The 12,774-nt window shown below is 50.3% G+C and overlaps 1 protein-coding gene across 1 annotated transcript; it reads left to right on the plus strand.

Annotated features, from left to right (window-relative positions):
- The first annotated feature begins 9,850 nt into the window (after positions 1–9,850).
- On the plus strand, positions 9,851–11,215 carry LOC120380615. Its single transcript, XM_039498487.1, has 2 exons — positions 9,851–10,422; positions 10,561–11,215. The coding sequence occupies exons 1-2, from the start codon at positions 10,273–10,275 to the stop codon at positions 11,020–11,022; spliced, it is 612 nt and encodes a 203-aa protein (XP_039354421.1). The 5' UTR covers positions 9,851–10,272; the 3' UTR covers positions 11,023–11,215.
- Positions 11,216–12,774: the final 1,559 nt, after the last annotated feature.

A 12,774-nucleotide genomic window follows, 5' to 3' on the forward strand; every position in this document is an offset into this window, starting at 1 on the left:
CAACCAAGGTCTATCAACATTATTGGTGCTCTTCTCCCGCCCCCTCCCCCCACTTGCATTGGCTGAAATGTAAATTGCTCTGTTCACTACCATCTCCTTCCCCTGCTGTCTTAATGACCCTGTTTGCTGCTTCTCTAAACCCCCATTCCTTTGTTTAGGACAGACCTCGTTAACAGTGTTTGCCTGGGAGGGGCTGTCGGGTATTCACAAGTAATGTCGTACAGGGGCAACTCATAACTCTCTATGTCATGTTGCATCGTGATCTGATTGACCAGAGAGTTGTTAGTTTTCAAATGGTACCTCACAAGGCATATTTTGTACAAAGATTATTACCATCACATGTAGGGTATGACTAGAGGGTGCTTTGGGTCACATATGCTCAGTGGAGCATCACCAAGGGTGGAGGGCCAATTCCACTCCCAAATTTAAAAAAAAAGAGGGTGCCAACGTGTTCTGCCAGTTCAGCCAGCCCCAGAGAGAGACGGCCATATTGGAAGGGCGCTGAAGATCTCTGCCCCAAGGGCTGATGTTTGCAGGCCTGCTTTGGCTACCTGCAGCAAGCAGATAACTGCCAGGAGAAGGATCCCAGCCTATTCAAAGAGCAGAGTGCTTGCTGCTTGGTCAGCTCAGGAGGGTGTGAGGACATAAATGCCAAATAAGCAGCGCATGCTTTCAGTGCATAGGATTAGTGGCCTGTGTACCTTTCAGTACTGAAGAAATCTGTATGTTGGATACTGTTATTTTTCTTTGACTGGTATGGGCTGTATTGCTGTAATGATCAGAGCATGTTTCGATTTATGAGGCATCTCAGTTAACCCACAGATTGTCGTCTTATCAACAGAAGGATTTTTTTTGTTTAGTCTGAGCAGCTTTACTACACTGTGGTGTCTTTCCTCCACTTTGGAGCAACTCAGGCTACTGGCATCCCCAGCTGTCCCAATGTGAAGATTTGTGGTGTTCTCCACAGGTGGGAGTTCCGCTGTCAGAACAGACTGTACCTGCTCCCTGTCCCTGCAGTACAATGGAATTATTACGGGTACGGGTGTAATCAAAGTTTGGTGGGTTACCCTCAGGCCAGGCCCTTGTCTCCGGCTCTTTAATGGAGCCCTGACTCTGCTCTCCCAGGAGCCCCTCTCTGCCTGAACACGGGTTCTCTTACAGGCCCTGTCTTTCCATCCAGACTCCATGGAAGACTGGAGAACTGAGCAGGATTATGACATCACAGGTATCAAGGAGGCTGAACAGCTGTAACAGAAGAATGGCCACACTGGGTCAGACCAAAGGCCCATCTAGCCCAGTATCCGGTCTTCCGACAGTGGCCAATGCCAGGTGTTTCAGAGGGAATGACCAGAACAGGGAATCATCAAGTGATCCATCCACTGTCATCCATTTCCAGTTTCTAGTAAACAGACCCTAGAGACACACAGAGCATGGTGGGACATCCCTGCCCATCTTGGCTAATAGCCATTGATGGACCTATCTTTCATGAAATTATCTAGTTCTTTACTTTTTCCACAGAAATCATGATTTTATAGACCTCTATCCTATCCCCTGTAGTTGTCTTTTCTAAGATGAAAGGTCCCAGTCTTATTAATCTCTCCTCCTACGCAAGCTGTTCCACACCCCCCACCATTTTTGTTGCCCTTTTCTGAACCTTTTCCAATTCCAAGATATCTTTTTGGAGATGGGGAGACCACATCTGCATGCAGTATTCCTACGCTTTGTTTCCTATGGTTCAGCCAGTTACTGATCCATGAGACAGCCCTTCCTCTTATCCCATTACAGCTTACTTTGCTTAAGAGCCTTTGCTGAGGGACCTTGTCAAAGGCTTTCAGAAAATCCCAGTATGTCAGTGCACTGCAAGGCCTTCAATGGCTTTTAAACTTTCCCATGGGGACATCGGAGACATGGTCCAGTTAACTTGTGTTCAGGCCTAACAAGAACTCAGATGCAACCTGCTGTGAGAAACTCGTTTTAACAAGGATGCCTCTGTACCAGCACAGACCACAGGTCAAAATATGTCACTTCAATTACAATGGTATTGGAAGAGCTCGAAATAACCGCTACAGGAATGTAGTGACTATGACTCCTTACTTCAAATGCACTGTGGCCCAGTGGATAGAGCACTAGATGGAACTCAGGAGACTTAAGTGCTAGTCCTGGCTCTGCTACTGTCTTGCTGGGTGCCCTTGGGAAAGTCACTGCTCTTCTCTGTGCCTCAATTTCCCATCTCGAAAAGGGGGCTAATGCTACAGACCTCCTTTGTAAAGTGCTTTGAGATCTACTGATTGAACATGTTAGATAAGAGGTAGGGCTCTTTATTATCTTATGATATAGGGTGCTTTTCTTAAAGCACCCACTGCTGGAGTCAAGTGATTTATCTGAGAATCTCTGCTCTTTATTTTATTTTATTTTATTTTATTTGTTAGCCAATTTTAAGCCCTCGTGGTTGCAAAGAGAAGCTGGAGAACATGAATTGAGTGCACCCTAGCGGCTCAGACACCAGAAGGCAAATGAAGAGTTCCCCAGATGAATGTTTTTTGAAGATCTCATGATTTTGAAGCCAGTCTCATGATTTTGGTGGGGCCCAGCTCATGGTGTTGGAATGCTTGGGCTGGCGATACCATGAACGTTTTTCTGCACTGGTAGCACTAGAGAATCACTTTAGGGCTGCTTCTCACTTCAGGCTGGGAGCTCCTGCCTCAGTCACAGGGGTTTTAGGAGTTCCCACAAGTAGGGAAAAACGTCCCTTGCCTAAGGGCTGGAGAGTCCTAGAGCTCGGAAAAGACCCAGGGTTTTCCTGGGAAACCTGATGCCCTCTCTCCTGCCTTATTCTGAGCTCAGCCCACTTGAGCGGTTGCCCCATCCCATTTCCTGATCTAAGGACAGCATTGACACCTCACAGATGAGAGGGAGATTGCAGGAGGGCAGCCCCATTGTGATCTAGAGATGACATCAGCGCCTGCCTGATGCCAGAGCAGCAACCTGCCCTCAGGTGTAGCCTGGGTACTTGGTGCTGCTTTGAGAGTGTCTGTGTTGAGAGTGTCTTAGTGCCTGAGCCCGAGGAAATGAGTTCACTCCTCCTCTATCTGCTCTTTGCTGTCTTTTATGCTGTGCTGAGGCTCGCCAGATCTGAGGTAAGTGAGATTCCTAGAGAGATAGAAAGGCTGGATTGATGCCAGCTGAATGCAGAAACCAAACATAAGTAGTTTTCAATCAGCAGGCTCGGATCATCTCCACCCAAGAGTCCTCAAAGAGCTGGCTCAGGAGGTTATTGGCCCACTGACATTGATTTTTGAACAAATTTAGGATTCCTGAGGGAATTCCAGAAGGCTGGAAGTGTGCTAATGTTTTGTCAACATTCAGAAAGCTACGGGAGGTTGGCCTGGCTTCTTATAGGCCAGTTAGCCTGAAATAATGGACAAACTGATATGGGAATCAATCAATAAAGAATTAAAGGACGGGAATATATTTAAAGCAGGTTAACAATGTTTTCTGGAAATTGGGCCATGTCAAACATAGATGTGACAAACTTAGACTTGTGTAAGGTGTTGTTTTTCATAGATTCCAAGGCAAGATGGGCCCATTAGCATCTTCTAGTCTGACCCTCCTGTCTAACGCAAGCCAAAGAACTTCCACACAATAATGCCTACTGCATACCTTTGATTAAAATGTCCAATCTTGATTTTAAAAATTGCCAGTGATGGAGAATCAATCCACCATGACTTTGGTCATTTGTTCCAACGGTTAATTCCTCTCACTGTTAAAAATGGACACCTTCTTTCCAGTCTGAATTTGTCTAGTTTCAACTTTCAGAGGTCGAATTTCTCCCCCAAGGTCTGAATTCCATGCATGGTATCTGGGGTTAGTTGCATACCCTGCAATCCTAAAACCTGCAGAGTTTTGTCATCTCTGCAGGAGAGAGAACTTTGCAGGCTCTCTCCTTCAATGCTTATATACTCTGCAGGCTCCGGGTACCAGCAATCCCTGTTTCTACAACCCCTGGATTGTTCCAGTGACCCCTGTTATGGGTCGTGCTGTGTGCCCTACATTGTCTGCATCACAGGAAAGCACAATGCCTACCCATGAGGCCTCATAGTGCAATACTCTTCCACAAGGAAAAGCTTCCCCCTGGCCCCACATGGCAATCACCTCTGGCTCATTGTTCTCCCGGGTTTATTGAGGAGTTCTCTTCTAACCCTGCTGCTTTCTCTGTGTGTGGCAGGCTTCTCCGAGGAAGAGGAGACACAAAAAGAAAAAGCAGAAACCAAAAGGTAAGCAGCCCCTGACCCCACAGCTGCGGTGGCAGACCCCGGCCCCATGCAAAGCAGAGAAATAGGGTCCATTCCCCCACCTGCCTCCCCTCTTCCTGCGAAGGCGCAGTCGTGCCCAGAGTCGTGCAGAGGCTCTGGCTGGGGCTCCGTTCACAGGCTGCCTCTGAACTCTGGGGCTCTCGGGTGCTAGGAAGCAGAGGGTGCCCAAGCAGTTCAATGTCTCCTTTATGTCTCACTTCTGGCAGCTTTTGGGTGCTGTGAGGAAGAGCTGGAGGAGGCTGGTGCATCCCTAGAGACATGGTAAGCAATGCCCCCCTCCATGAATCTGCAGTGGGTCAGTCCTCTCCTTTAGCGCCATGCAATTCAGCCCCAGCCGAGTAATCCCTCCCCTACCCCGACCTATGTACCAGGCAAGCAACTCTTCTCCTTTAGACTCCTGCAATTCATTCCCACCCCGCAGAAGTTGCCATCTCTAATCCACCCCCACGCATCCTACAGTGGGTCATTCCCTTCCTCGAGCATCATACGGTTCATTTAACCTGGGGCAGCGGTGGTGGAGGGGAAGATTGTGTCGACTGGACTGGACTGGACTGGACCATCCTCCCCTCCCAAGACGGGGAGAAAATGTTTTTTGGGAGCAGCCCCGTGCAGGCGAGGTAGAGAGATCAGCAGGAAGGCTGGGCTTTCTGGTACAGTGAGTAGGGTGAAAGGGATCCAGCAGCACTTGTGTAACAGCCCCTTCTCCAGTCCCCCAGCAGCAGTTCCCAGCAGGATTTGAATCCTGGACCTTCAGCTCTGCAGCATAAAGCACCCCTTAGAGCTGAAGAGGTAGCTGTATTAGTGGGCAGCTATAGTAGGTTGTTATCCTATATGTTGATTAGCTTCTGTGGGCGGGACATGACACACGCTGCCAGTAGGATACACTCTCACTTCCTCAGCACTAGACAGGGCTCACCTCACAATCCAGCTAACCCCAAAGCAGGCCCGGGTATTGCAGGGGAGGAGGCTGCCTCAGTGGAGAATGGGACAGGGAGCCTTTCGGTGCCGCCCCTCTGGGTAAAAGAGGGCCTGAGGGCAGGGCCTGCACTCAGCTATCTGCTCTCTCTGTTCCACAGCTGCCCTGTGCCCCTGGAGAAGCTCCGCTTGGCTCAGCGCCTCAGGCTGGTTGACAGGAGGCTACAGGACGTGGCCAGACACCTGGAGGAAGTTCTGATGCCGTAAGGCAACTGACCAGGGGGCACCAGACTGGGGGCTGGGTGGGAGGGGAGAGTGAATGTAGAGAGGAGGGAGCGGGAAAAACCAGACACTCCAGGATCCTAAAGTAACAGGGAAAAAGCCACTAAGAGGCTTTAGCTTCCAAGGTGAGAGACCAGTGAAAGTGAGGTGAGGAATTATCAGAAATGAAATGCAGAGACTGCAAGTTGGGGTTGTGAGTAGGATCAAATCCTTTTGTAGGTCAATATCTGCCAGCAGGCGACTGTCTAGAACCTGCCCGTGCTGTGTTTGAAGGAAAAAGCAACCCAATGACACCCTGCGAGGGGGTGTCCACCCCACACAGCACTGGAAGGGGCTCACGTGGCCAGGCAGGCCCATGAACTCCACAGGCTGCACCTGCAGGAAGAGCCGGGGAGCAGGGAATTGATCCCAGGCAGTCTCAGCTGGCAGGAACAGACGGGGCCTATCAAGCCAGGAAGCTGGCACCAGACAGGGGCTGCGGCAGGGGAAGGGCAGCCCCTCCCTGGGAAGAGCGGGGAGTGTTTGGAGCTGGTGCACCCAGAGCAAAGAGGGGAACCAGGAGTAGTGGGAAGCAGTCCAGGCTGGGAGAGGAAAGCCCAGAACGGCTGGGTTGAGGGTCCCTGGCCTGGAGCCCAGTGTGAAGTGGGGGCCAAGGGTTCCCTACCAGCCCCTGAGGGCATAGCATGGACTGGCGGGGCAGTGAACAGGAGAACTGTCTGGGTCACTGTGGGAGTGACAGTGACCACATGCGACAATTGGAAGGGGCATTGACACCGAGAGCTAATCCCCAGAGTAGGCACCAGACAAGCAGTGAGTGGGACACCACGTGATACACCCCAAACACGAGTCATCAGCCAGGACTTTCAGGACCATAGCACAGGCCTCCACCGCCGGAGAAACTCCATTAACTGGGAGCAATAGTAAGTTGTTAGCCTCTAGGGTATCAGCCATTAGAAGATACAGTTTTCCAGTGGGTTAGAATGTAAGAACATAAGAACAGCCAGACTGGGTCAGACCAAAGGTTCATCTAGCCCAGTATCCTGTCTTCCAAAACTGGCCAATGCCAGTGCAGCAGAGGGAATGACCAGAACAGGGAATCATCAAATGATCCGTTCCCTGTCGCCCATTCCCAGCTGCAGACAAACAGAGACTAGGACACCATCCCTGCCCACCTTAGCTAATAGCCATTGATGAATTGATCTAATTCCTTTTAGAGTTTATAGTCTTGGCCTTCTCAACATCCTCTGGCAAGGGTTACACACACATGCTCACATCTTCCTCCCCCAAACCAATTGTTGTTAGCTAATCTTTCTATTAAAATAGCAGTAGATCCCCGATCATGCTCAAGGCCCCGTTGTGCTAGGTGCTGCACATGTGCGTGTGACGAAGGGGTTATCGTTCTAGATAAAATGAGTGCCAGCTCCCCCTCTCAGTCCTTCCCTACCCAGCTGATGTCCTTGTGTCAGGGTGTGGTGTGCAATGCATGCCGAGGCACTGCCCCATTGCACTACAGTTGGAAGGCTGTGCCCAGGCCCTGCCTTTGCTCAGCAGGGCCATGTCCCATCTGTCCCTGTCTGCTTTCTCCCACAGGCCGAGTGTGTCAACATCTGTGATGAGCCAGTTCTCCTATTCCTCCATGGAATCCACCACCTCTGCCCTCCAGAGTCCCAGCTCCTTTTCCCTGAGAGAAGCCTCCGTGACTTGGTCAGAGCCCCTCTGCCACACAAGAGAGATCATGACTGTCACAAGCTGGGAAGGATCCACCTATCCCATCCAAGCCCAGCCTCTCCCCAGGCCTCCTGCCCACAGCAGACGAGACCGGCAAGAGCAGAACATAGGTCTGGACCAGATCTCAGCCCATGGCTCAGACTTCAACATCCGACAGAAGCATCTGCAGAGCCAGCTGGGGGCTCCACAAACCCCCATCCCGGGAGAGCCATTGCTGGGTGAGCAGGACACCAAGCAGCAATGGGAATTCAACACAGATCGGCCCAAATGTGGATTTCCAGGAAAGGTCCCAAAGCCCCTGAGATCCGACACCAGCCCTCAGCAAGCACAGGAGATCCAGGAGCCATGGGTCTGCCCCTGGGGACCCCTGCCCCAAAAGGCCCACAGGATTATGGCATCCCCTGATGCCATCCTGGCCAGGCTTGTGCCCATGGAGTGGGTCAAACTGCAGGATCACGTGGCTCAGAAATGCTTGGAGATCCAAACGAAGGCTTTTCCTAAGGTCGTGAGAGAGTCACACAGAGATGCTTCCCTCCCGAGAGAGACTGCCCTGCCTGGGCCACTCCGCCCCCCTAGGGAGCCAGGCAGGCACAGGACAGCGGCATTCCCAACAATGGGACAACAGCCTGCTCACCCCATCGAACTCCACATAAGGCGTGAGCATCTCATCATGCAGAGGGGGCTGCTCACCCCGGATCCAGAGCCCCCGACAAAGCTGCCTCACGCCGGCCAAGCCAGGGGAGCCAGTGTGGAGTTCAGTGAGATGGAGACTGATTTCCTGCACACAGGGAGGCAAAGCACAAGCTCCTCTTCTTCCACACACCCTCCAACGCCAGTGGAAGATACCACCATGGAGATGGGCAGGAATGATAGCGCGGCAGGAAACCAGACTAACGCAGATCGCTGCACTCTGCCTGCAGGGATGGATCTGACATCGCCACCTCCAGGAACCACAATAGCAGAGAAGACACTCGAAGCGACACTCCAGATTTATAGGAGCCAGTTGAGAAAGCCCCTTACCAATGTGTGTGACAGCAAAGAGACTGAAGAGAAGCTGGAGCTGCACATGGAGAGGAAGCCTTGGGAGAAGGCTCCTGCCTGGGGCCAGGGGCACAGGCAGGTGAGGGCAGGGCAGAGCTTCCCAGGACCCAATGCCACCAGGTTGCCCCAGAGGCCCCAGGCTCTGAGCAGCTAACAAGATCCACCCTTGACTCTCTCATTGCTGGGCAGGCTGCACACGACCTGCAGATCAAGCACCTGACGGAAATGTTGAGCAGCTCCCGCCCCTTGGCGGGCCAGGTCTCAGTTTGCCAGCAGTGCCGCAAGGCACATCCAGGAAAGATGAAGGGTAAGAAAACTCAGAAGGACACATCTGCTGAGCTGCATGGTCTTCAAGACATCATGGATTCACATGGGTTCGATGGCACTGTGAATTCAAAGCTCTCCAGGGACCAGCCGCCAATCAAAATCTGCAAGAAGTGCAGTAAGCTTCGATGGAAGAGACCAGCTGGCTCTGCAGGTGCTGACTTGCCCAGAAGATCCCATGGAATTCCACAGCGATGGACTCCAGGAGACTCCTCAGCATCATCCAACCACAAGATACCAGGGGTGTGGCTCCTTCCAGCAGACAAGAGCAAGACGCAGGATGGAGTGGGGAAAACAGCTCCCTCCAGGCAACCAAAGATGGTGTCCATTGCTACTAGTACAACAGAGCTTTTGCAAGCTGGGGAGAAAGGAACTGGGAATCCTGACGGTTCTCCCCCAAAGTCACCAAAGGCCTCCAGAGCTAGGACACCATCCCCTTCAAGGAGCAAAGTTCTCAAAGAGATGTTAATGCACCTGAAGCAAATCTTCAGCAAGCTTCAAAACAAAGTGAAGTCCCGAATGTCCAAGGACTCTTGTTCCAGAACACCCGACACTAAATTTAGAAAGCCACCCTTTTGGAAGGCAAGGGCCTCCAAGGGTGTCCGGTTTCCATCCTACTGAATCCCACCCTGCGAGCATGCCCACTAACAGAAGGGGCCCACAAATTCCAACATCTCCCTATTATCCAGTGGGTCTGGTAAGCATGGGCTAAAGTGGTTGAGACGAATAGCTTGTTGTCCTGGGACACAGAGACTGATGTATAAGAGACTCTCCTTGGGGTATGACATTTAAACTCAGATTCCAAGATGAAGGGAGGTCTGGGGGCTTGGATGAGATTGAGGGTGTGGCTAGCTCACTGGATTTGTTACTTTACCTCACGCGGTTCAAGAATCAATCCTTCCTTCAAGAAGAGCTGATACTAAATTTACAAAGCTACCCTTTTGGAAGGCAAGGGTCTCTAAGAGTGTCCAGTAGTACTATTGGGGCCCTACCATCAATCAAACCCAAACCAGCCCCATGAGCCCCAAAACCCCGCCCCTTGACCCCTTAAGCCCAGCCCACCTATCACCAGAAGTCCCACCCTTGGGGGTATTACTTCCGGGGTCAAGGTGGACACATGGCCGGAAGCAAAGTGTGTCATCTGACCCCTCTAAGAACTCCTCCCGCTGCTCTCTACCAATCAGGAGGGGTTTCGTCCCCATTGGCCTGCCCCAAGAGGTGATTTGACCAATCAGGGGTGTTCCAGGGTGGGGTGACCCATCCGGATGTGGCTCGTGTGACCCCTCTAAGAACTCCTCCCAATGCTCTCTACCAATCGCGATGGGTTTCGGCCGCATAGGACCACCCCCAGAGCAGATTTGACCAATCGGTGGTGTTCCGGGGTGGAGTGACCCGCCCAGATGAGGGTCTTGTCACCCTTCTAAGAACTCCAACCAGCGCCCTCTGCCAATCAGAGCGCAACACTATCACCCCATAAGTCCCAGCGCCGGGGCAGAAGAGGCCATCTTTTACCAAGGATGCGTGCTTTAGAAATCATGGAAACATGGGCTCCTTCACCATCCCTGTGAGCACTTTGGACATTGTTTTCGCCCCGAGGGCCTTTGGGCTTTTGTGGAGAAAGGGCTAGATCAGTGACAGTTCCCACGAGGGCTCTTTGACTCAGCCGTCGATGGATACGCCAGAACCCGAAACCCAAATTCTCGTGAGGCACCCCAATGAGCATGAAGGCCTCTCAGTTTTCACCCCCCTAGAGGTGGAAGGCGAACACAGCTCGGGGGAGTCATCGGAGAACGAGGTGAATGGAAAAGACATTGCTCAGGTAAATGAATGATTAAGAAGTGACTGTTGATGATGGGGTGTAATGAGGTTAGGAACCGGGGGGTGGGGTGGGGCTGTGTATGTTTAAAAACAAGCAGTGGGAACTTACACTGTTTCTTTTCTGAAAATCTCTCGACAGCTTGATGATGCCTTTCTAGAGGAGCCAGAGGCCCTGGACAGCATTACATCAAGCAGCGAAGATGAACCAGGCTCTCCTTGTTTTTGCTCAATGCCGATACAAATTGTTGAAGAGGACTCCGAGGATGACAGCTATGAGGAGTTTAGGAGGCTTGGCATGGAAGTAACTGAGCCAGTGCCACGTCGTGAGCATAAAATAGTCATGCGGACTATTGTACGTGTTGCTGTTTATGCTGTCCTTAATCCCGGCCTTAGGGAAAAGCTTTCTGAAGATTGTGAGGGCCGTGTCATAGATGTGCCAGCCCAACGGCGCCATGACTGTGCGACTTGGACTTCAGTAGATCTAAACTGCAAGCTCCGGGGCCTGTGTGCTGAGCTGTATTTGGAAAGCTTATTAAACACTGTTCTTGCCATAGGTTATGCTATGCAATGTCTGTGCCTAACCCAAGAACATTTAGCATAAGGGGTGACCTTGATAAATGCTGTGCAATTTAGTGCAGACTCTGACCGTGTTTTAAAGAAAATGACCAAACCGGAAGATGTCTGCGTCACATTATTGACTTGAACTGGGACCGTATAGAACATGGTTGCAACCAAGGTCCTGTAGTGGCACCAAATCTTATGTAAAGGGGGTCATATAAGGGGTCTAAGACCAGGTTATGGGTTGCTGGTTATGATTATGCTGTCTGTATGCATGTGTCATTTTGTAGTTGAAGTTATGAATATTGACTCTATCCTGTCTGTATTTCAAACTTATGCTGTGCTTCTGGGTGACATCCCAGACGAGTTGGTGTTGAGCTCTGCTTAGCCTGCTTGATGGCCCATTAAAGACCATCAGTTACACAACTGACCCATTGAGAGAAGGCAGATGCGCCTTGTAAGTCAGCAAAGTATGCAGGGACTTGTCCATATGACTCCAAACTCCATTTTGCTTGTAATTTTCCACAGTAAGGACAAAGAGGTGTTCTTACACCTGGAAAAGACTATAAAAGGCTGATGCCTCATCTCCATCTTGTCTTCAGTCCTGCTTCTTACCTCTGGAGGGCCTTTGCTACAAACTGAAGCTCTGAACAAAGAACTGATGACCCATCCCAGCTGGGGATGTACTCCAGAGACTTAATTTAAACCTGCAGTTTATTCTATCAATGCTACAAGCCTGAACCAAGAACTTTGCCATTACTGTATGTAATTGATTCCATTTAACCAATTCTAGCTCTCATCTGTATCTTTTTCCTTTTATGACTAAACCTTTAGATTTTATAGATTCATAGATTCCTGGATTCTCGGACTGGAAGGGACCTCAAGAGGTCATCGTGTCCAGTCCTCTCCCCTCATGGCAGGAGCAAATACTGTCTAGACCAGCCCTGATAGACATTTATCTAACCTACTCTTAAATATCTCCAGAGATGGAGTTTTCACAACCTCCCTAGGCAATTTAGTTCAGTGTTTAACGACCTTGACAGTTAGGAACTTTTCCCCCACTCTAAACCTCCCTTGCTGCAGTTTAAGCCCATTGCTTCTTGTTTATTCTTAGAGGCTAACTAAGGTGGACAAGTTTTTTCCCTCCTCCTTATGACACCCTTTTAGATACCAGAAAACTGCTCTCATGTCCCCTCTCAGTCTTCTCTTTTCCAAACTAAACAAACCCATTTCCTTCAGCCTTCCTTCCTAGGTCATGTTCTCAAGACCTTCAGTCATTCTTGTTGCTCTTCTCTGGACCCTCTCCAATTTCTCCACTTTTTCAGTACCTGTTTTCCCTCAATTACAAGGTTTCATCCTGTGAGTTTATGGACGATGAAACCGCGTGTGTGTCTTGGAAGCATGCAAAAGACCGGTACTCTGTCTCCGGCAATACCAACGTCTTCATAGCCTGTTTCACCACCGCTTTTGCCTGCTTAAAACTATACAATCTCCTAGAGAGGTTGCAAGAGCGGTGCCTGTACCACGACACTGTCTTGGTGATATTTGTGAAAAGGGAGAGTGAGTGGAATCCCCCTCTGGGGGATTATTTAGGGGCAACAACCGGTGTTATTTTTAACCATCTTCTTAAACCATTTTCCATACCTTCAAAGAATGTGAAGGGTTAACAGCGGGTCTGGTATGTATAGTTCTGTGAAATTCTTGTTGTAACTCTTTAAAGTCAGGTAACACATCAATGTAGCAAAAGATGTTATGGGCTGTAAAATATCTCCACATCCTAGTTTTTAAAGTTCTG

This window comes from Mauremys reevesii, linkage group 1, assembly GCF_016161935.1.
Source record: "Mauremys reevesii isolate NIE-2019 linkage group 1, ASM1616193v1, whole genome shotgun sequence".
Classification (NCBI taxonomy): Eukaryota; Metazoa; Chordata; order Testudines; family Geoemydidae; genus Mauremys; species Mauremys reevesii.